Below are 24710 nucleotides of genomic sequence, written 5' to 3'. Positions count from 1 at the left end.
AACTCCCACACAATGTGCTGTAACGCTGTGAAAGCCTCGCAGTTTTGTGTGTATACAGTCGTGTAAAAAAAAGTGTTCGGTAATTAGACTGTTCTCCACCCCAGAGAAAAGAATGTCATTCATAAACAAACAATAAAAATCACCAACGTTTGCAAATCAAAAGAATAGGAAGGTATGTAGCAACGCATTATGTAATAAATATTCACTTCACTACGTAATAACACCCGCATTATGTATGAGTCTGCCGCATTTTGTAATTAAAACCTGAACCCAATATGTAATTATTTTCTCTGCATTTTGTAATAAATTATCACTTAATGCTGCCGTTCTTAAGATATGCGGGGGTTGCACTTTTTTTTTTCCGAAGATGTAATATGGTGCATTAAAGGTGCTGTATGTAGGATTGTGAAGATCCAGGACTTAGCCAAAGAATTTGAACATCGACAACTTCTCAGTCCCTCCCCCCTTTCTGCTAAAGCCCAAAACGGTCTCCTAAGCCCCTCCCCCCACAAGGGAGAATGAATGCGTGTGCATGAGCAGTGATTGACACACAGTTAGACACCCCCCCCGGCCCTGATTGGTGCATCTGAACAGGAAGCTGTAGGTGGTGCCAGAGGAGCTGGATTTATTTTTAAATGACCTGCTTCATGTAGTTCTACTCATACATAGGGTCAGTTTCAGCAAATATGACAGAAGGTTAGTTTTATAAGTCTTACCTACTGCACCTTTAAGGAATAACCAACCAAAATGGATGTCTCCCTTTATTTATTTTTATAACATTGTCATGTTTATTTTATGAATTCTACTGTGAGTCATGGCGACTCAAAATTAGTTTTAAAAATATACTATTCACCTTTCATTGGTCAATACACATCACTAATGGCCCTTACCCACTGCCAGTACCAGCTCGGCTCGGCTCGACCGCAGTGCCTCGTCCTCCATTTTTCCATTGCAGATTTAGTACCACCTCATGCGTGAGGCGAGCGTGGCTGGTCGTCATAGCGACGCCGCTGGAAACTGCTGTGAGCTAACACGACGCACACACACAGAACGTGGAAGGTGTGTTGTTTTTGATTCTCGAAGACAAATTTAGTTTCAAAAGAAGCTGGAGGCAGCAAAAAAAAAATCACCGCTGGCTAAACTATTTATAAATGACGGGTTTCTTCAGGACCCCCCCCATCTGTCGATATAGCAATGATGACGCAGTGATTAGTGACGATTCTCTCCGACCAATCAGCAGTCTGCAGGTTTTCACGTCACCTTTTGGTATCTCCTCAGCTCGCTTGGAACCTCGACGGAGGTGATACTAAAAAAAGTACTTGTTGGCAGGTACCAGGGACTTTTATCATAATGGAAAACCAAAAAAGGCGAGTCGAGCAGGTACCATGTGATGGAAAAACTCCCATACATGTATTACATATTGCATTCAGGAATGTTATTGCAAAATGCAGCAGATTGTTATATAATGCGGGTGTTATTATATAATGAAGTATAAATGTATTGCATTTTGATGTTTTATCACGTAATGCGTTGTTACAAGGCATTGACTCTCCTGGGGAGCATGTTTTTCTGCTTGACTTGTATTTTCCTTGTATTTGGGCCCCCCCTGCTGTGCTTCAGGGTGTCTCGTCAGTCTGATGGTAATATGCGTCTGTGTTCAGTTTGTTCAGGCCTCAGGCTCCGGGAAGAATCATCTTGTCTGTTGCCAACAGTTATGCAACATCTATGTGATGCTGCTCAGATGTTTTAGGGGCTTCATCTGTCTATTTTTTATCTTTTTCTTTTCCACAGAGAGGGCAGAGGTCAGGGACAGACAGCTTTAGTGCCACAGCAGGTAGTGATTCAGCATTTTAGTGTCATCAGAATGGACGCCGGTCATCATGGGAGATACAAAACTGGCATAAGGCCACCGTGCTGCCAGTGACTTCCTCTCTTTAGGTTACATACGGCTGCAACTAATTATTTTCATCATTGATTGATCTGCAGATTATAGACAGATAGGTGTGAAAAAGGCCCATCAGTCTCCAAATTGTTTGATTTGCTTTACAGCACACCAAGAAAAGTAGCAAATTCTCAAGTTTGAGAACCTGGAACCGTCATCATATTTTTGCTTGAAAAAAAATACGTAAATGAATAATCAGTTATCAAAATAGATAATTGATATTCTGTTAATCAACTGATTAATTAAAGCTGCAGTGGGTAGGAAAGCAAAATGCAAACGGAAGAATTTCAAATAGAGTTAAGAGCTCTTCCTGCAGCTCTCCATCTCCCCTCTCTGTCGCAGAACAGCCAATAGGAACGCTCTCTCTCGCTCTCGCTCTCTCTCTCTCTCTCTCTCTCGCTCTCTCTCTCTCTCTCTCTCTCTCGCTCTCTCTCTGTCTCTCTCTCTTTGTCTCTCTCTCTCTGTCTCTCTGTCTCTCTCTCTCTCTCTCTTTGTCTCTGTCTCTCTCTCTGTCTCTCTCTCTCTTTGTCTCTCTCTCTCTCTCTTTGTCTCTGTCTCTCTCTCTCTGTCTCTCTCTCTTTGTCTCTCTCTCTCTATCTTTGTCTCTCTCTCTCTGTCTCTCTCTCTCTATCTTTGTCTCTCTGTCTCTCTCTCTCTCTCTCTCTCTCTTTGTCTCTCTGTCTCTCTCTCTCTCTCTTTGTCTCTGTCTCTCTCTCTCTCTCTGTCTCTCTCTCTCTCTTTGTCTCTCTCTCTCTCTCTCTCTCTCTCTCTCTCTTTGTCTCTCTCTCTCTCTCTCTGTCTCTCTCTCTCTCTCTTTGTCTCTGTCTCTCTCTCTCTCTCTGTCTCTCTCTCTCTCTTTGTCTCTGTCTCTCTCTCTCTCTCTGTCTCTCTCTCTTTGTCTCTCTCTCTCTCTCTCTGTGTCTCTCTCTCTCTCTTTGTCTCTGTCTCTCTCTCTCTCTCTCTCTCTCTCTCTCTCTCTCTGTCGCAGAATAGCCAATAGGAACGCTCTTTCTCTCTCTCTCTCTCTCTCTGTCGCAGAACAGCCAATAGGAACGTTCTCTCTCTCTCTCTCTCTCTCTCTCTCTCTCTCTCTCTCTCTCTCTCTCTGAAATGACCTGTGATTGGCCAAAGTCTCCCGTTACGGAGGAGGTACAGAAGTCTAGTTTTAGGTAAGAAAAGAAAAGGACAATTTAAAAAGAATAAAAGACAGTTCAAGGAGGTTCAAGCTCAAATAAGATCAGGCAAGGCTAGGGGCACCTGGGTAGCTCACCTGGTTGAGCATGCGCCCCATGTACAAAGGCTCAGTCCTCAACGCAGTGGCCGCAGGTTCGATTCCAACCTGCGGCACTTTGCTGCATGTCATTCCCCCTCTTTCAAGACTTCAGCTATCATACCAAATAAAGGCCTAAAATGCCCAAAAACTAATCTTTAAAAAAAAAAAAATCAGGCAAGGCTCTCCGATAAAAGTATGTTTTAAGAAGGGACTTAAAAGAGATCCCTGACTCTGCTGACCTATTATCCTCGGGCAGATCGTTCCAGAGCCTCGGGGCCTTGACTTCAAACGCTCTGTCCCCTTTTACTTTTCAGTCGGGTCTCTGGAACAAAAGATCTCTGCCCGAGGATCTCAAAGTACGTACCGGCGTGTACGGTAACAGGAGGTCTGAAGAGGTCCGTGAAGAGCCTGAATGAAACCGCCACTGACCTTGAGTTGTTTTTTTTCATTTTTCAGTCCCGAGCTCTGAACGCCGTCTGCGAGAAGACGGTCCAGGCGACCTCAGTTCCCTCAGAGAGCGGGATGTCCTGTCTGGAGGAGGTGCACATCACCAACATCAAGCCTGGCGAGGGACTGGTGAGCTCAGAAAATAATATGAAAACAGTAAAGGAAGGCAAAAAACGCACATCGACATCATCTTTTACATTCAGACATATCAGCAGGACGTCTGTAAAAAGAAAAAAAACCCACAATTTAAACCCCACTTCCTCCTAGAAACACGGACGGGTATTTTAGTGCTGCACCATGAACCACAAACGGCACTGAGTCCAAAACAGAAACACATGTAGGTCCCAAAAAAAAAACCCCACAACTGCAGCGAGGAATTACCAAGAAACCACATGAAGTTATTTATACGGAAGACTCATGTATACATTCTCTTTAAATGTGTTTAATCTTTCAGGGTATTTACATCAAATCCACCTACGACGGGCTTCACGTCATCACAGGAACAACAGAGAATGTGAGTGTGGTTCTGTGGCTCTTTTATCACAACTGCTGTGTTTGTTTTCTGGACGGGGGGTGGGGGGGCAGACATTTCGTCCCTTCAGTTTACTTTCTAACACCCAAACTGTGTGGTTCTGCCCTCCAGTCTCCTGCAGATAAAACTCAGAGGATTCATGCTGGAGATGAAGTGGTTCAGGTCAACAAACAGACCGTGGTGAGTCAAAAGTCCAGCCTATTTCCTTTCTTGCTGAGCATCAGATAAAAAGATCAATTATCACTCTTGCGTCCGTACGGTAAATATTAGAGATGGATCGATACCATTTATTTGCTTTCTGATACCTGAACTAATGAATCGCTGATACCGAGTACTGATCCAATATCGGTGTGTCATATATTTTATTGTTCAGTGTTTTCCTCTATGTTGTATTACCGCAGCGGCCCACCACAGTAAAATTTCGGTATCAGAAATAGGGCGGAAGCACAACAGGGTTTCCGCTACGTACACCGTGCACCGCCGCTCCGTCAGCTGTTTATGAAAAGTCATAAAGTCGTAATTACACGACTCTGCAGAGCCGTGTGCTCTACTGAACTCAAGCAAACTGTCATCGGCTCTCTCTCCCCTTTAGGGTGAGCAACTGGAACAGTGACAGGACGTCATCACTCGCAAAGTCATGGCAACCAAATAAACAACAGGGCGAGTACTACTTGTCACTCAATCTTAGGCAAAGTGACAAACAGCGACGAAAGCCGCAACATGAAATCCGCACTCGCGTGAAATATGACAGCTACAGTTTATTGGAAAATAGCGTTGTGGGCACTGAATTATGATGAATTTACTGTTTATCAGACCCCAGATGAGACGAGAAGCTAACGTTAGCAAACGCTGCGGTCCCTCTCCCGCTGCAGGAGACGCTGTATTCCTCAGACACGCTGTAGTAACGCTACTGTTTAAAAACCGTTTTCCAGGTTAGTCGGGGGCATACCGCTCAAAACCAACATAAAAAATGTAGCTAGTAATGTTCACTCAGCGTTTTGTTTTGTTGTTAAACTGTGTGTAAAATGAGCGGTGACATTAAATCACCCTACGGTACCGTCTATTTGCTGGATGGTTTCAAGGTAACGGTCAGTAGCTAACATCAAATACATCTGCCAACGACGTTGTGGCTATATGGGGGGTTAAAGCTCTGATGTTCTAAAAGTATCGGCCCATTTGTTGGCTGGGAGCGGTGACTTTCTGGAGTTTTCTCGTTTTTAATGAATGAACTTAGAGGTGTTAGAAGGCAGATTCTTCTATCTTTGGACAGTGAATAAGTGTAAATCAGAATGTCAAACTGTTCCTTTTAAAAAAATTGACTCAATTTGATTAATACACATGATATTTTTGACCATACAGGACATCTAATTGCTGTTAGACAGCAACAACATTTAAATAAACAAGTAAGAAGTAAAGAAATGGAATAAGGTTTAAAAGTCTAGCTAAGAGTTCAGGGCCACGTTCAGCCCCGACAAAACGCAGCAACACGTTTTTTAAAACTGAAACGAGGGTGCGGTGAACACCCTGTTGTGTGCGCAAGCACTCTGCCTTTTTACTAGCATGAGTTTACAGACACGTCTCTGCTGATTGGGTATCACCTGGGACACAGCCAATAAACGAGAGACACGCCCACCAAATGAGAGTAAACATATCTCAAAGCCGTTGCACACCGTTTCACACCGTTCTGAGGAAACATGTCGCTCAACCAGGAAACCATAGCATAACAGTGCACACCGTTTTGAGATTGAACGTTGCCCCTGCTCTGTGATTGGTCCAGGTGGGCTGGCAGTTGAAGCACCTGGTGGAGAAGCTGAGGGCGGACTCGGGCAGCGTCGTCCTGGTGGTGAAGAAGAGGCCGTCAGGAACGAGTGGCGGCTTCGCTCCCGCGCCGCTGAAAAACCTTCGCTGGAGGCCTCCGCTCATACAGGTCAGCTGCTGTGAAGACACGGACATCTAACGCGCTTCTTTTCTGTTGACTTCTACTTTTCTGTTGACTTCTCCTTTTCTGTTGACTTCTTCTTTTCTGTTGACTTCTTCTTTTCTGACATCCTTTCTTTTTATTATCATTCTTTAATAGAAGTGCTAACAGCAGGAGGTTGTTCTGTGGTTGTGGAGCTGTTAAATGCTGTAGGAAACCCCCCAAAAAGAATTCAAAACACTTGTTCAGCGGGAGTGTTTCTATTCAACAGAGCTACAAGTTTCACACGTTTATTAATTAGTTTATTTTTTTTCTTCTGGGTTTTATTTTCAAACGGCAAAATTACGCGATTTGAGTGCTGCTTGTCAGCCAGCCAACACTAAACGTTTCTGATGTCTGGAGCTTGTCAGTGGCATTTGAATGCACCACACAGAGACAGATATAATTATTAATATAAGTTATTCTTACTTGTTTGCTTGCTTACACACTTTCTAAATACTTGCTTGCTTTCTTACTTACTAACTTACTTACTTGTTTGCTTGCTTATTTACTTTCTTTCTTTCTTACTACTTACCAATATGTGTGTGTGATGTTTAGCTTTAAATATCTCCTTGCAGAGTTTCAAACTGAGGGAATAAAAAATAGGAACTTGTCTGTGAGGGGTCCACATGCATTGTAGTAGCAAAGGAAGAGAAAAAGGGATAACAAGTAATGATTTTGAATTCTCTGACTGCCATTGAGCCAGGCACTAAACCTCAGCAGCTGTCGGCTGTGGTTGGCTGTATGAAAGCAACTCTTCCTCCGGCTAAATAAAGCGCCCCTCTGGTCCATTCTCCATTCTTCTGTCATCATAGCTTTTAGTTTCTGTTTGTGAGCAACCAGTAAACACAGCAGCCACCCAATCTGCTGCTCGCTGAGGTGTGTGGGAACAATGCATCCCTTCTTCCCCTTTCCTGGAAAAAAAAAGGGATAGGAAAAACTCCAAACATCAGGCTGCGTTGATGTCAGACTTCTTTGGAAGGTGACTCATTTGTTACTCCACAGTGTGACGCTTCTGAATTCAATCAAACGGCCGTCAGGGCTTCTGTGTTGACAGGGGTCCAAGATGTGTGTGTTTAGGGAAGATAGGCGTCTTAAATGCCCCCCCCCTCCGACAGCACGGTTCAGTCTCTAATCTCAGTTATCAAAACAGATCTGAAGTCCGTTTGTCTTTACCTCACCGCCACTCCTCCCGTCCAGGTCAAAGGTCATCTTGAATCAACGCTTACGGCCTCCTCTGCTTACACTCGCCCCAGTCATCACCTTCTAATGGAAAGTACATTATCCTAATGGTTATTTTGACTGCTTTAAATTAAAGTGCCCATATTATACTTATTTTCAGGTTCATAATTGTATTTTGAGGTTTTTCAAATTTTCAAAAAACACCATCTTTTTGTTGTACTGCACATTGCTGCAGCTCCTCTTTTCACCCTGTGTTGAGCTCTCTGTTTTAGCTACAGAATGAGGCATCTCACTTCTAATCCATCTTTGTTGGGAGTCGCACATGCTCAGTAGCTAGGTAAGGACTACTAGCCAGAAGCTAGCGCTGCTAGCGGTTAGCCACCTCATTCTCAATGGCAAAACACTGCTACAACACACGAGTTCACCCTAATCTACAAAATAAATTGTATAGAACTACTTACATGTCCCTCATCTGCAGGTATTCCATGCAAAGTTGGAAGTGTGCCCTCGTTTAGAAGAAGTCTCCCGGCTAATCCTGCCTTGTACTGACTGAAGTTGGAGAAACAGCTAGCTGATGTGGTATTAGCTAAAGTGGTTAGCACACACCAAATGTTTCGGCCGATGACGTAGACGGCCGTGCAGATTTTGACCAGCTCACCCAGATACTGAATACATTACAGGATACATTTAGAAACCGTATCTCACTCTAAACAGTATGGATGGATTTTTTTTCAAAGTTTGTATGCGTGTGGAAGCACCAGAGACACAAAATAACACCCCAAATCCCAGAAAAAGTGATTCTTTTATAATATGGGCACTTTCAATTTCAAGAGTTTAATTTTTGGACCTTCTTGATGAAGGTCTGACGCGACCAAAAACGTTAGTTTTCTGTAAATAAACGGTGGTGCTATAGCAAAAGCAGGGTGTGGGATTTTTTCCCTTTGTTCCAAGTTGATTATATTTATAACGCACCTGCACAGAAGAGTTTTTGGATGTGCGAGTTGTTTCTTCAAAAAAGAGTTTTCATTTTTCAAATAGTTTCATTTAAAAAAAGGAAAAAAAAGAAAAATTCTTAAGAGCATTTGTTGGGGACTATTTTTAGCAGCAGATTAATCCACATTTGGTGCTCTATAGTGAGTGTTTGGTGGAGGGGAAAGGTTTGTGGGATTGAGTATATAAAATAAACATTGTGTGTGTGTGTGTGTGTGTGTGTGTGTGTGTGTCCATGGTGCTCAGAATAGCTCTTTAATCAGCAGAGGAACACGTTTCTCGCTGTATCTTAAGGTTTTCCTTCAAACGTGTTTTTGCAACTCAGGCGAAGCAGAAAAGGAGCTGAGTGAAGTTCCTGTGTTTATAGAAGTACAGAAGCGTTGGAGGGCGAGGAAGGAAACAAAAGAGCTTTGTCTGCTGTTTCTCCCCCAGAGCTGGAACGTCTTACTGTTGTTTTACGACAAACACCATTAAAAGGAGTCATTACGTCCTCCGCTGTGTGTGTGTGTGTGTGTGTGTGTGTGTGACAGAAACGTTGTTAAAAGCTCTCCAGACCACAGAAACACTGATTTAGAAATAGTTACAGCAGGGACATGTGTAGCAACAAATGCTTTTTTGTTTTCCATAATTATAAAAGCAATATTGAGTGTTTTTTTTTGTCTTTCTCTTGTTGTGTCCAGACCTCTCAGGGAGCTCCGGGTCTCTACAGATCCCAACAGCCAGAGACATCAGACGCTCCTGGGAGGAGAGGGACGACGGCCATATTGGATCTGTACGTCCCTCCTCCCCCTGCGGCCCCTTACGCACCGCTGTGAGTTACCACACTGACTCAGCAGCTCACTGATTAACAGTATCCCAGTCGCGGTTATAAAGTGGAACTAGGGCTGAACGATTAATCACTTTCGAATCGAGATTGGAAAGAATGCGATCAGCTAATCGTGAAGACCGCGATTCATCGAATGTGAAATATTTAGTTGAATGTTTGGTGTAACGTTTGGTTCAGCATTCTTTTTATTATTATATTTACTGTTCAAATGCTGAAATAATGTTACCTATCACAGATTGCTTGTTTGTATTTATTTTGTATTACTTTATACATTACATACATACATCTACATGATGGTAGAAGGTGCAATATGTAGATGCTGCTATTGATCTGAGGCGTATCATATTTCAGGTTACAGCAAAGTACTAATATTATTTTATTGGAATTATTTTATTGTTAAAACTTTAGCTTTTGTGATAAATGTTCTGTGTTTGACTGTTAAATGTTCCACGCTTATTAAAAGAAAAACACTTATTGCTGGCAGTTCATATCTACTGTACGTTCTCATCCTTGCATAAGAACAGAGAGCTGTTTTGATGGTGTCTCATGTTATAATGCTCCTTGAAAACTTGCTAAACTTTTAAGAACAAACCGCAAATCGAATCGTAATCGCAATATCTGGTAGAAAACTCGCAATTAGATTTGTTTCCCCAAATCATTCAGCCCTAAGTGGAACCAATGATTCCTTTTAGGGGGAAGGAGAATATGTTTTAATCCTTCTCCTCCTGTCCTGTTCCTCTCTGAAGAGACGGGAACGTGAACGTGTCTCCGGGTGTGAAAATGAGGCCCAAGTCTCCGAACTCGTGTCTGGACGCAGACGTGCGGCGGCGCTCGGCTGTCCCCGACGACAAACGGACGTCCGTCAGGTCCCCCCCGCCTGAACACAACCAACCAACCGCTGTGTGCCTTCGACAGCGCTCGTCCACACGCTGTGAGTGCACACTTTTATACTTATGAGGACAAGTATTTCTTTGAATTCAAGCATTAAAATAATCAAATTTAAATTAAAAATGTCTGCGGTTGACAGATAAGAAATATCAAACTTTGTTGGTTCCTGCTTCTGCAGATGTTCAGATTAATGGGAGCAGATAAGATACATCATTTAAGTTTAATGCAATAACAAATGGCTAGTCAACACCCAAAGATGTCAACACTGATCCAACTGATATATCTGTTTTATATAAGTGTAGATTTATGTTTTTGTTTTTTAGACTGTAATGAAATGTGGTTTTAGTTGTTGAATACAAGACAAGAATGTAATGTGATTGTATCTGGTGCACATGTATTTAAATGTTAGGATTGCTTTTTAGGGACCTACTTGCAACATCTGGCCAGGGACAGCAGATAAAAACTAGCCGTCTGGCTAATTCTGGCATATTTACAGAAATGTGTATTAATATGCATTGCCCCTGTCAAGTAAAAAAATAAAATAAATAATAATAAGGAGTCACAAAAAAACAGAAGATTTAATAGCATTTATCTACATGCGTATTCTAATTTTTGTTGTGTCTGGACGGTTCGCAGGTAAACCTCGACCCGTCTCCATGCCGGTGGAGTCGTTTTCAGGGGACCCGTCCTCCAGGCCTGGGGCTCGGGGAAGGAAAGGTGAGCTCCAGCGGTCTGGCTGAACCTAGTCTCGCATTGCCAGACCCTCCTCCACAGCACTGCGGAAGAAGGTCTGGCTAGTCCACACAGCATTCCGGGATGGGAGAAAAATGTGCTCTGGTTTATTGGCATTTCTTTAAACCAATCACAATCGTCTTGGGCGGTGCTAAGCTCCGGACGGAGCCACGGTGCCTCTGCTAAATAGTCTCAGGAAGGAACTTGTTTTGGTGGAACATGTGTACGTTCAAAAGTAGTTTTAGTCGTGCAACAGAAAACTCAGATTGGACAGATAGTCTAGCTAGCTGTCTGGATTTACCCTGCAGAGATCTGAGGAGCAGTTAACCATAGTCCTCAGAAATCCACCGGAGGTTAGAACGCCAACACAAAGAAAGAGGAAGGTAACGGGACATCTGGCTGAACGTTCCCAGAAATTAAATGTTGTCGATATAAAACTAGATTTCGGGGGAAGGAAAGGTGAGCTCCAGCTGAACTAGACTAACAGCCAAGCGCCTGTAATCTCTATAACCGTTATCAGTAATGGCCGCCTGTCTGGCTCATTAACAGCCGAGTACAAACCACAGCAGGACGGCCTGCGTGCTTAGAATTTTTACCTCGTTAATTGTTAACCCTGAGAGCTGCAGCTGTACTCCACCTCACAATCTAGTGTGTGTGTGTGTGTGTGTGTGTGTGTGTGTGTGTGTGTTTGGCAGTTTGTCCAAGATAGCAGGCTGTAGAAGTCAGTGCAGTTAAACAAAGACACATTAGGGTTTGGACTGTTTTCCACTGACGCTTAAAAAGGGACTTAACTCGACGGCTGGCAGCTGTCATATTGAGTCATTTATACCTGACTTCATCTTTTAAAGCTACAGTCGGTAACTTTTGTAAAACGTTGCTATGGCTGTTGTACACAAACTAACCAGGCAACAGTTTGCAGGAACGCGGTAGAGATGCATGGCCAAAAGAAAACATTATGTAAGACTTGGATATAAACATATTTTTATATATGCGCAAACATCGCTACGGCGACCTTTTCAAGAAGCTGGTTGAAGGAACAAAAGAGGGACGCTGTGTTTGTCATTGGTGGAAAATCCTATTTTGCACGGCTGCATGTAAGCGGGAATATTAGTGGAATATTCACTTTCATTAGCCATGTAAACAAATTAGTAAGAATATTGTCTTTTATGGAATAAGAGCAAAAACCAGAATATTGTGTGCATGCTGGTCTATATCCTTGATGTTCCACTTCCGGGATTGCTCCGTTGCTGCCGTAAAATCCGCCGGATTTCACTCATTTAGGCCAGATATCCCTTGCCTTGAGCTTTCTTGGTGTTGGCATTTAAAAACTCTGGTGGATTTCTGAGGACTATGGTTAACTGCTCCTCAGATCTCTGCAGGGTAAATCCAGACAGCTAGCTAGACTATCTGTGCAATCTGAGTTTTCTCTCGCACGACTAAAACAACCTTTAAACGTACAAATGCCAACAAACCAGAGCACTTTTTCCTCCTAGCCAGACCCTCCTCCTCGCTGTGGAGGAAGGTCTGGCAAAGCGAGACTATGTGCATATAAACGTAGTCCTAGAGCTGTAACAATTCCAAGTTTTGCTGTACAATTAACTGTCTCAAAAATAATTGCGATTAACAATATAATTGTCTCTTTCAGTCAAAATATATATATTACTTTTTTAAACAAATACAAATTTTGAATGAATCCCAGGATACATCTTTTGGTTAGATTGCTGTCATGTGACCCAGATAATGTAATATCACAAATACAAAGCCTATGAAGTAAACAATGCCTCTTTATTATCATAAAACATATTTTCTAACTGTATCCCCCCACTTGTAATTTCTGTTGCTATAAACGTATTTAGGGTCAAGTGCCAACAACGTACAATCGAAATAATAATAAAAATATATAATCCGACCAATAATCACTTATATAATTACTATTTGGCATATCTAAACAAAATCAACAATTACCAGTCTGGTGCCTTAACACCTTAGATTATGTTAGCAATTAATTGCGGTTAAACAAAGAAACCGTGATTATGTAAAAACAATTAGACAGTTAAGTAATAACTGTTGCAGGCCTACGTAGTCCGTGTTCACTCATTGTTCCCGTCTGGTCTCCTGAACAGGGCAGGACGTCCTGCACAGATATCTGAGCAACGAGGGTATCAGCACCATCACAGAGGAGGAGCCGTGTTTCCCTCTGCCGTACCGAGGACACCCGTCCGTCCGCGGTGTCGACCACATCAGAGGCAGCCAGTGCTTCATCAACGCCAACCTGCACAACAGCGCCACCATCCCTTACCAGGAAGCCGCGTCCAAGAAGTCTGCTGCCTCCACCTCCACCTCTGCTGCTGTTTCTCCACCCGTGGCTGTAACCAAACAGTCGACGTCGCTGCTCGGAGGCTGGCTGGCTCGTCTCAGGCTGCTCAGCCACTGATGGAGTCTCAGCGTCCATTTTTATTAGATAAAATGCAATCTTCTCACCTGGCTCTTACAGGAGGCTGTGTACTCGCACCCTGATCCTCAGGATGTCTACAGGAAAAACAAGGTTTTTAAATATCTGTTAGGTCAAGACCTTCAGCAAATAATTAGTCAAATACAAACAGCTCATGGAAAATCAACTTCTGGTATCAACCAAAGATCTAAAAAGTCAAAGCCAGAGCAAAGAATCATCAGAGAGCAACAGTTAATTGTTTTTCTACATTGACCAGGGCAGTTTTTATTCAGTTTATTATCACCATGAACTTCATACTAGAGACTCCGTGCTGACACTCAATTTTCCGGTTAAAATAATTTAAAATAGAAAATTAGAAAATTCAATTCAAACTCTAAAGATAGCTCAACAGTAATTATGTATTTCACTGTGGCTTTAAATAAGTATTACATTATCTACACCAGTTCTGAATTTGAACCAGTTTCTTATGTGTATATAAAAACTGTGAATCGGTTGACGAACACTCTTTGCAATGTCGCTTTTTGAATGCTGAAAACAAACTTTCAGTAACACTGTTTGGACCTGCTGAGCTTCCATACAGGACGTCAAACTGAAGGAAAAACGTGGAAACATTCAACTTGTGCATGGAAACAGAAAATAGTTATACTTTTTTGTTTTGGGGCCTTTAACTGCTCAAAAAAGTACCTCATCATTTCTGTTTATGGCAGCCTGAATCTGCTGAGAATGAAGCTGGTTTTTGTTTTTAACAGATTTGGGCTGCTTTTTATCGCTCAAGTTGATACCACAAGAATCAATCAGCAGAATTAGAATCAGTACATTTTAACTATCCCATTAAGTCCACATTTCAAAGAGCAATTAATCAAGCTTTAGTGGATTTCTCATTTAAAAATGGTGAAGCATTTCTAAACATCAGAGCTCTGCTGCATCCAGTCTTTTCTCTTTAAATCTCAGGAGCCGCTAGTGCCTCTCAAATCTGTATATATGTTTCATAGATTGTTTTTATTTTTATCACTGCAAAGATGTGCTTATGAGAAGGTAAGAAAGAGCTCAACGCTGTTACTTAATATTCCTGACGTCTTGTTACAACAGGAATAACAAACTTGTTTTTAGGAAGCGATTTAATGAATTAAATGCTAGTTTAACAAAATGCTTCAACAGTCAAAGGAAGCATGGTAGATAACATTAATAAAATGTTCATCAACAGGTTTTTTTAACGACAAACATTTTAAGAAAGCAGTCTTCAAGTTATCGTAAATGAAAAAAACTTTCAAATCTGTTAAATTGTTTTTTAACGAAAGAACACAAACTGAAGAAGTAATGAACCCTCGCACCATTTGGTAAAGTTCACAGTTATAAAGAGAAAATGTTATCACACACATTTTATTCTAAAATTTTGCTTATATTTTTGGTTTAAGAGTGACTTTTAAATGTTAAATTTCAACACACTTGTTTTAAGATTTGACCTTACATTTATCAGTTTAAATTTCAAACTTACACTTGAGTTTATTCTGAAAACTGCTGCTGCAGATTCTGCTGAAAGCTGCTTACAATTTCAGGTAAAACTAACTGATATTAAGTATTTCAGGTGTGGCTTACTGCACTCTAAAAGAAACAAATGTCAGTGGCTCCTTTTAAAGGTTCTCTGAAGAACTCCTGTGTGTTTGAGATTTCTTCATATTTCATTATGCAAAACGTTCTGACGGAGTTCCTCAGGGAACCGTTGTGGATCCTCTGGTGTTTACAATCTGAGGAGCTCCTTAAGTTTCCTCACGGATCTTTTTCTTTACAAAAGATGTTTGTGGTTCATGTTAGGTGCCTTTATACTAACAAAACATTATGCAAAATCAACGCTTGTACAAAAGATTATCAGAGTGTAATTGAAACTGTAAATATCACAGAGGTGATGGAAGTTCTTTTTACTCAGTAGAAATGTGCAAATACTGTTTCTCTAACATTTCTTTTTAGATTTTTAGTTTCATAACATTGTTTATTTAAAGTGAGACTATGTAGCTTTTAAAGCAATAAAACACCGTTGCTTTATTCATCACACTCTGCTAAAGCCACGATTTTGATTCTAAATTGAAAATTGATCAAAACAAGCTTTCAGTTTTGATCATGGAATTTAAAGGGGAACTTTTTTAGCTTAATTTACCTTAACTGAACAGCTTCGGAGTCATTGGAATGGTTATATGACTTTTTTCAAGTTGAATGGTGGTCGTCTCACTCCCCTCTAGCGCTTGTGAGCGGAAAAAACACCCTTGCAACTTTTGGCCGGCGAGCTCAGCATCAGGAAGTATCGCATGATGTCAGGTCTCGCCATGTAACGAATTGCTTCACGGCACTGCACACACACACACATTCAGGAACAGGCTAACAAGGTAGCGATGGAGTTTTTCACACTATCGTCATGGCTGAGCCGGCAAAAAAGAAGTAGAAAGCTAGGAAAGCATTGTCGGAGGAACAGAGAAAAAGGAAACGGCAGACTGACCGAGCGAGGAGTCAGACACGAGTAAACATAGGAGCTGCCAAATATCTATTCTGAAGCTGTAGGGGGAGCTCTATAGAGAAACCTGCCAGCAACAAGAGAGAAAACTGCGAAGAAATGCAAAACTGCATAGCGCCCCTTTAAAGGATGAGCAGGATTAGTGATACCCCCCGTATTTCTTTTATCTTAGCTATAATGTTAGCCAACTTCAGATAGATACTGAGTCAGTTTCCCGTTTTTTTCTTTTCATGATCCCATTCCACTTGCTTTTAGCCGGGTGGACAAGAATCATGGGAAATGTAGGAAAATCCAACCTGTGATTATCCTGTAATTACTGCTTGTGGCCAGAGTTGCAGCTCATCACTTAATGTTTAGTTAAGGATTTCTATATTTTTGGACTATCCTTTTTTGTCATTTTGCCGAAATACTACATGTTGTTTTTTCATGTTAACTATTTTGTAAGAGTCACTAAGGCTACATTTACATTGCTACGTTTTGGTTTAAAAACGAATATCTTCTGCTACGTTTACAAGTCTCATTCCCCCTGCTCTGGCGTTTCCCCCCTCTCATTCCCCCTGCTCTGGCGTCTCATTCCCCCTGCTCTGGCGTTTCCCCCCTCTCATTCCCCCTGCTGTAGCGGTTCCCCCTCTCATTCCCCCTGCTGTAGCGGTTCCCCCTCTCATTCCCCCTGCTCTGGTGTTTCCCCCTCTCATTCCCCCTGCTTTGGTGTTTCCCCCTCTCATTCCCCCTGCTCTGGCGTTTCCCCCTCTCATTCCCCCTGCTCTGGCGTTTCCCCCTCTCATTCCCCCTGCTCTGGCGTTTCCCCCCTCTCATTCCCCCTGCTGTAGCGGTTCCCCCTCTCATTCCCCCTGCTTTGGTGTTTCCCCCTCTCATTCCCCCTGCTCTGGTGTTTCCCCCTCTCATTCCCCCTGCTTTGGTGTTTCCCCCTCTCATTCCCCCTGCTCTGGCGTTTCCCCCTCTCATTCCCCCTGCTCTGGCGTTTCCCCCTCTCATTCCCCCTGCTCTGGCGTTTCCCCCTCTCATTCCCCCTGCTCTGGTGTTTCCCCCTCTCATTCCCCCTGCTTTGGTGTTTCCCCCTCTCATTCCCCCTGCTCTGGCGTTTCCCCCTCTCATTCCCCCTGCTCTGGTGTTTCCCCCTCTCATTCCCCCTGCTTTGGTGTTTCCCCCTCTCATTCCCCCTGCTCTGGCGTTTCCGAGCTCCTAAACCGGAGACATTTGAAAACCCTTCTGACCCGTTTTGGTTTGGAATCTGCGGGGTTGTGTTGCTGTCTCAACGGCCGCAGACGGAGACCTTTGGCAACACAGGCACTGACGCCAACGTGTCACCACCTGATTGGGTCTTATTGATCATGACGTCTCGTTCTCTTTGACTAAGCTACCAACGTTACCATGGCAACTACCAGCAACGGGCGGAACATACATGCTGCCTCCTGTTTATGCCCAGTATACCAGAATGTTGATGAGATATTTTGGTTTGGGCGTGTTAGTTTAAACGGAGATTAGTTCTTCTACTGGAGATAAAAACACTTGGTGCACGGAGATCACTTTGGGCTCAAAACTCAAACGCTTAAAAACCAAAACGTAGCGGTGTAGATGTAGCCTCAGTGTAACTGGTTTTATTCTTTGTGTAAATCTGAATTGTTCCACAACTCTACAGTATGATGCCTCTGTGATGCTTTGTAACTTTTGAAGAATATAAAAATAAAGTGCAATTTATTTTGAAAGATTTCAGTTTTCCATCAAGTACAATAACGTTGATAAGACAAGAAAAATCCATTGTTTCCTCCCATCCCCGAATGCTATGTGGAGTAGCCAGACCCTCCTCCAGCACGCTTTGGAGGAGGGTCTGGCAAAGCATGACTAGTGTTTAAGTACACTTGCATTTAAGATCCATATTAAAGGTGCCGTATGTAGGATTGTGAAGATCCAGGACTTAGCGGTGGATTTTTGCAAATCTCACTACAGGCTGTAGGTGGAGCCAGAGGAGATGGATTCTTATTTTAAATGACCTGCTTCATGTAGTTCTACTGGAACATAGGGTCAGTTTCAGCAAATATGACAGAAAGTTTTATAAGTCTTACCTACTGCACCTTTAATGAAACAAACCAAGTGTTTCATCATCATCATCATCATCATCATCATCATCATCATCATCATCATCTAGCACAAGAACAGAAACTATTTACTGAGCTGTAAAATTCATCAATAGTGTTTTGTTGCTACTTTTGATTCAAGTCCTTTTCAAAGTGTGACAGATGATGCCTTCAAAGGACCTTTTGAAATGAAATACATTCAAGTCTGAAGCATTTTAGAATAACTAGGCTGATGGTGCCACCTAGTGGACGACATCAACTACTGCAAGTAAAAAGATAATCTGAACATGGTTTTTTTTTTCAAATAAATAAAGTATTTTATTTCCATTGATCATAAAAACTGATTTACATTTACTAACACAAATTATTCTCCTCCAGATCTGCAGTGAATCTTCTCTTCATCCTAACAGCCCCTTAATCATTGAAATCATAGTCAGATTTCCCACAGAAGAGGCACATTTACCTCCACTAAGGGGGTTGTTTTCACTACCTGTCCGTTCATTTGCAGTAACTCACCTAAAACTAGCCGATTTTAAATGAAGTCTGGTGCAAAATGAAGCCATGAGCCAAAAACCCAAGTGATTCTTTTTTTTGCTGTGGCTGCAAATATGTGACATTAAATATTCACACACACCTACATATAAAAAAACAAACAAAAAAAACACTTTTAACTGCATGGTAGATGGCTGCACGTCTGTAAAGCTGCAGCCTGCAAGAGATCAAACAAACAGCCACTGGGTTAAAGATGCTGAACGCAAACGTCAGACATAAAAAAGAAAAATGCCACATGGAACGACAGCAGCTGCAGAAACGTGTTATTTTCTAGAAAACAAAGGGGAAGTGTCTGTGCAGAGCGTCTTTGAGACGCTGAAGAAAGCAGAAGGGTCATAAAGAACGTGAGAAACAGGAAGGGTGGTGTGTGTGTGTGTGTGTGTGTGTGTGTGTATGTATGTGTCAGTGTGATTTTTGACTCTGTGGTCTGTTTCTGGGGCGATGTAGAAACTCTCACAGGCAGCTTCCTCCTCGGCTGAGCATCAGTCTGCTGCGAAGACGCCACGCTGCCGGACGTCCAGACTGCAGCAGGTAAGACGTCCTTTTTAAGGTTTTTCTGTGGTGATTATTCAAAATATAAAACATATTTTCTTTTTGGACATTTTGAGCACCATCAACAAAAGTTTATTAGTCCCCTTTTATTGGCAGAAAAAAATATATATATATTTTTAAATATGGACACATGAAGACATAACTTATAACCAGTGGTGTAGTCCAGGGTATACGCTGGTATACGGCGTATACCTACTTATTTTTCAGTCAGCATTGCGTATACCCACTTCTAAATCCCCCCTGATGCGCACCATTCAGTAATATCTGTGAGCCTGATTGCCCATTTTTTCCTCAAGGATAGTGAAGCCATGACCCACCCTCCTCTGCCTCTAATTGGCTGGTACTCGCTGCTTTCACTGATTAGATTGGTTAACTTTAGGCATGAGGACTGATGAGCCAATCAGAGGCAGAGTAGGGCGGGTCATGCCGAGGAAAATATCGCTAATACCTCAGGTGCCAGTGAAAAAAAACAAAAAAAAAACTCAGGTGCCACTTGACTACGATAACGGCAGCAGACCAAACAACAGATGAAGAAATAACACAAGCGGCGGTGTGCCACCCCAGTTGATGGAAGACATAATTCTGAGGTAAGTTTTAAGGTGGTTTCCAAATGAATCATTATTTTAAACTACTGGCAAATTGCCAGTGGCAATATGACTGCACATTTAGAGGAGAAGAGATAACACCATGTTTGCCTCATGATAAATACATTTTACATTCATCCAGGCTGCTTGTGTGACCAGTAGTAACTACAAACTGCTCCTAATCAAGTCATGATCATTTTATAATAGTGAGCAAGTAGAAATGACAGATTTTTGGGTAAACTAAATCATAGTCTTACGTGTCGCTGTTTCTAAAACAGGGCTTTTTTCTGGACTACTTTAAAAAAAAAAAGAAAAAAAAAAGGTGAACACTGAGAGTATACCCACTTCTCCAGGGACCACTACACCACTGCTTATAACTAAAACAAGCGCATCAGATGTGACAGTAAGGTCAATTTTGCAACTGTTGTGTTGCTATGTCCTCCAGTTACTGAAGGCTAGCTCTAGCTTGTGCTTGGAACAGCAAGTTCATCTGCCTGTTTCCCCTCTGTCTGTCTCGTTCTTTCCAACAAAAGTTCTTCGTCTGTATACTCGGGTTTGAATAAATAAGGACGACCATCAAACTCAAAAGGCTCTCCCGTGTGTTGTATATCTGCTATATTCTCCATAGTTACGTTACTCCAAGCTTCTTCCCTTATAAACAACTCCGCTCTTCACACACTACGCTCCAATCTGCACACTACTGTTGACCTTTTCCTGCTACAACTGAATTCCCAGGAGACAGCGCGATGCTACAGCTAAGCTTCAGTAACACTGTTACTGTGCATGCCACAGACATCGTTTATCCCGTTTCCATGTAGTTACATAGTCACTGATGTGGTCATAACCACTACAGTGCAGTGAAATAATCTAAACCTTTCGCTGCGAAGGCATGATCTGTCCTATCCAGGACATCCACCAGACCACCGGGCGCTCCGTGGGTTGTTAATGGGATGATTATCACAGAAGCCTGGCTGAATACACTCACCGGACGGCAGCTAGCGGCTAACGGCTATCTGGCTGTACACACTCACCGGAGGGCAGCTAGCAGCTAACGGCTAACGGCTATCTGGCTGTACACACTCACCGGACGGCAGCTAGCAGCTAACGGCTAACGGCTATCTGGCTGTACACACTCACTGGAGGGCAGCTAGCAGCTAAAAGCTACTACCGCACTACTGTTTTTTTAGGGGGGAATAAACTTCAAGACGTGACATGACCTGTCCTCTGGAGGACATAGCCACACCACCGCCGCTCCGTGGATTGTTATTGGGATGATTATCACAGAAGCCTGTCTGAATACACTCACCGGACGGCAGCTAGCGGCTAACGGCTATCAGCTAGCAGGGCAAGCTAGCTACCAGCAGGATCGAGACAGGGACCAGGGTAGGTGAATTTAAACGCTTGTACATGTAGCTGCAGCTTCTCCGTGTTACCTGCACTGATTCGGGTCGGGGTTTTTTTCTATCGAATGTACTCGCGTAGCTATAGCGATCAAGATTAACGTAAAAATTGGCCGGAATTCTCCTTTAATTAGCAGTTCAACAGAAAAAACTCTGGGCCTCTGAAGACAAGACTCTCCAACAAGAGTCTCTGAAACAAATAGCTGAGTCATGTATTGGCATTTCCTTTCAATACTTTTCTGCTCCTGTTGTCACTTTGCAGTTATAATAATTAAATAAAAATTGTCTGGCCTCCCATTTCAAAAGATGCACTTTTGAAAATAAACAAAAAGATCAAAAGCAACATTCCATCCTCTTTCTTTTGACGCATCATCATTCTATTTCACTGCTTTGATGAGTCTTTAGCACATAGGATGAATCCCTTCACATAACAATCTCATTCAGAGCCAGACAGTGTCAGACACTCAGAGACATTAACCAGACTGCCTACTCTTTACGATGGATAACTCCACAGTTAAACAAAACAAGAAAGGCAAGGATAAAGGGCACAAAAACATCCTGCTGAACGAGTGGCTTTTCACGTATGACGAGGCTATTATTGCTGCATTGAAACGGCCTCCACACACCACACCCAAAACCATTCTCACTAAAGAGACCGAGACAGTGAAAGGGGGCCAACCACAACAGGCTGTTACATCCACGGATGCTCCACAGTCAACCTCTAAACTAAAGGTAGCTACAACAAAACCTGCGCCAATGAAGATTCTTAAACGGACGGATTTTCTACCACAGGAAATTACCATCAAGGACGCTCCACAGCCAGCTGCTAAACCCAAGTTTTCTCCACTGCAAGCTGGTGCCATTCCTAAAGATACTCCCCAGAAGGTAGCTTCTACAAAACTTACTACTACTGACGTTACACCAAAAGACGTGACGCTAAAGGGAGCTACACCAAAACCCGTGAAGGTTGTTACATTGAAGGATCTACAGCAGGAAATTACCATAAAGGTGGGTCCACAGCAGGCTTCTGCTACACCCGAGCGTGTATCACTACAAGCGAATACACCTTCAGGTGCTGCACAGCAGGTTTGTGAGGCCAGCGACCTGACAACGGGCCCTGTCCTGAGAAAAACCTCTTGGAGTGCAACACAACCTCACCGTACATCTAAGCAAGAACAGTTGGCTAGGGTTTGGGCTGGTATAGTTGAAGCCAATGATTATAAACAGGGCCCAATTCAACGGAAAGAACTTTGGACACCAACCTCTCCAAAAGAACGCTCCGGGAGGGTCGGTGATTATTGGAAACCTCACTGGACTAGTTCACAGTTCTGCCAACTTTCAGAAGCACTTTCGAGTGAAGCTACGACAAGTGGGGATGAAGACAGTGATTTTATGAGCTGTCTTGACAGTCAGGAGCTCCAGCCTCAGAAGCTCAGCACCCATCAGACGGAGATCAGCACACTAAAAGAACAGAACCAAGCCTTAAGATCTTCCCTCCAGCAGGCAAGCTGCGACAACAGAAACCTAAAGGAGGAAAACAAAGCTTTGAGAGCTGATGTGAAAGAGCTATATAAAGAGCTGGAAGTGACCGTGGAAAAGGTGGAAAAGACCAGTGACCTGGTGGTCCAGATTATGTCCAAGAGGGTCTCTGAAGCAGAGACTCGCCGTACCTTGGAGCAGAAGGAGGAGGCTCTTCAGAGACTACAGGAAATGGAAGTATCCCTGGCCCAGGAGAGAGAGAAGACCAATGAGCTCAAGGCTCAACTGGCCCAGACACTTAGCAACCTGGAGAATCAGCAGCTGCAGTGGCAGGAGGAGAGAACCCGTCTCCTCCAGTCGCTCAGCATTCAAAACACCCTGCAGGAGAAAACAGGTAGCGATGTGACAGACGAGGTTGACGACCAAGAGGAGCCAACAACAAGGCAACAAAAAGGGAACACTAGGCCGAAAAAAACGTCTCTCTGGAAAAGATTCCTCCGGATGTTCACATAAACTATCCCACCAACTCTCAACTCTCCACCATTATCTGTATTTCTATTAGTCTGTAGACATCTGTAGAGATGTGATATCGCTACACATTGCTACTGCTACTACCCCATCCGTCTATAATTCTCCCAACCATCTGTAGAGATGTGATATCGCTACACATTGCTACTGCTAATACCCCATCCGTCCATTATTCTCACAACCATCTGAGAGGTGATCTCTCCCCAGATTTCTTCTTCCCGTGTGGGGAGTTCTTCCTTATCTTCTTAGAGTTTGCATGTTCTCCCCGCGTTAGTTTGGGTTTTCTCCGGGTGTCTCCGGTTCTCCCACAGTCCCACAGTCCCACATCTGATCCGGCATGCAATCAATAAGAAATATGATTTACTATCAATAAAAAAACAATTAAATCAATCTAAATCTGAATCTAAATGCATTTTATCCATATATAAGTTTATGTTATTAAGTTAAGTTTCTAAGCATGACACAATGTTGGAGAAAAGGAATAAAATAAGTATTTTATGTTATGTGGGGGAAACATTTTAGAGAGATTTTTAACTGTGTTGAGATTGTTGATATCTTATCTCTATTGTTGGTGATGTCATTAATAATTGTTGTGGTCATTAGACCTGATATTGAGAAATTGGCAGTGAAGAAAGCGTGTGGTCTTGACCAAATAACAGCTGAACACCTGAAGTATGCAAGTCATAGTATCTCAGTGTTACTTGCTATATATTCCCCTCCCATTCCATAGACAGCCTCCTAGAGGAACTGCCAAGCAGAGAAACACTGCTTTGGGAAATTGATATCAAACACATAAAAACTTTAGAAACAAACATGTACAGCTTGGACAACGCTGTGCTGCTCCAGGGCCGGCCCACTGAGAACGGTGAATGGCTGTGAGCAGCACTCCTCGCCTCCCAACACAAGGGTGTAGGGGTACGGCCTGGTCTGGTGTCTGTCGGTCCATGTCTGTTCCGACCTGCAAATAATAATTTTCCACAAATCAAGTATTTGAATGACAAAGACTCTGACCAGCTGACAGCTAATGTTTTCTAACAGATTTTACAATTACAAGACCTGCATCACTAGATCTAAGGGGCTGTGTGAGTCTAGGAATACTCACAGGCTTAAGATCGATGAAGGCCTTCATGGCGTCAGACGCTGTAGTCCTCACGGTCTTTCAGGCCCATCCTGAAGACTGCAGGTGGCATCAGGCTTGGCAGAACCATCAGGGCAATGTAGTCTTTGGAGCCTGTAAAGAAAGAAAATGGTTTGACTTAAGTATTATCATAGTTTATTGTATGAGTAGCTTATGGCTCAAAAAATGCACAAATCCAAATATTCAAATCGTAGGGTTATGTTTATGTTATATGTTATACTTTGTGACAAAGACTGTGTCTGTAACTGAGATAAGATCCATATCAATGCAAATTAAACCAGCTATTAGGCTAACTGAAATAAAACCATGCCAGTCTCTAGGTATGGTGAAGGGGATGTGATGATGTGGGGCTATTTTAATTCCAAAGGCCAAGGGAACTTTATCAGGATGCATAGTATCCTGGATCCATGAAATAACTGGCCTTTAATAATAAAAATCTGCCTGCCTCTATGGGAATTTAACATAGGGGTATGTATAATTATGGCCCCTGTATTTTAAGGAAGAACATTTATTTATTTACAATACATTATTCATTCAGAAAAAAATTGGTGTCCTTAAAAGGTTGGATTTTTCCTCTTTTTTTAATTAAGGCATTAAGATCAATTTCCAAAAGATGATTTTTTTATTCCTCTTTTTAGTCAACTTTAGCATGGGTAT

At 42.6% G+C, this 24710-nt stretch overlaps 1 protein-coding gene across 2 annotated transcripts in view; it reads left to right on the top strand.

The window, feature by feature from the left end:
- The window catches only part of LOC116055837 (connector enhancer of kinase suppressor of ras 3-like), a 59424-nt gene extending 44595 nt beyond the window's left edge, over positions 1-14829 (top strand). The window contains exons 6-14 of one of the 2 annotated variants that reach the window (XM_031307878.2): positions 3672-3791; positions 4117-4176; positions 4306-4374; positions 5972-6121; positions 9004-9134; positions 9896-10080; positions 10674-10754; positions 12893-13240; positions 13284-14829. In XM_031307878.2, coding sequence (XP_031163738.1) covers positions 3672-3791; positions 4117-4176; positions 4306-4374; positions 5972-6121; positions 9004-9134; positions 9896-10080; positions 10674-10754; positions 12893-13203 — 1107 coding nt within the window. In that variant the 3' untranslated portion in view covers positions 13204-13240; positions 13284-14829. Of the gene's footprint in view, positions 1-3671; positions 3792-4116; positions 4177-4305; positions 4375-5971; positions 6122-9003; positions 9135-9895; positions 10081-10673; positions 10755-12892 lie in introns of both variants that reach the window. The other variant, XM_035995028.1, reaches the window with a different exon arrangement.
- The last annotated feature ends 9881 nt before the right edge of the window (positions 14830-24710 follow it).

This window comes from Sander lucioperca, chromosome 19 (genome assembly GCF_008315115.2).
Source record: "Sander lucioperca isolate FBNREF2018 chromosome 19, SLUC_FBN_1.2, whole genome shotgun sequence".
In the NCBI taxonomy this organism is placed as follows: domain Eukaryota; kingdom Metazoa; phylum Chordata; class Actinopteri; order Perciformes; family Percidae; genus Sander; species Sander lucioperca.
The sequence above is the reverse complement of the archived record's forward strand: the minus strand, read 5'-3'. Positions and strand labels throughout refer to the sequence as shown.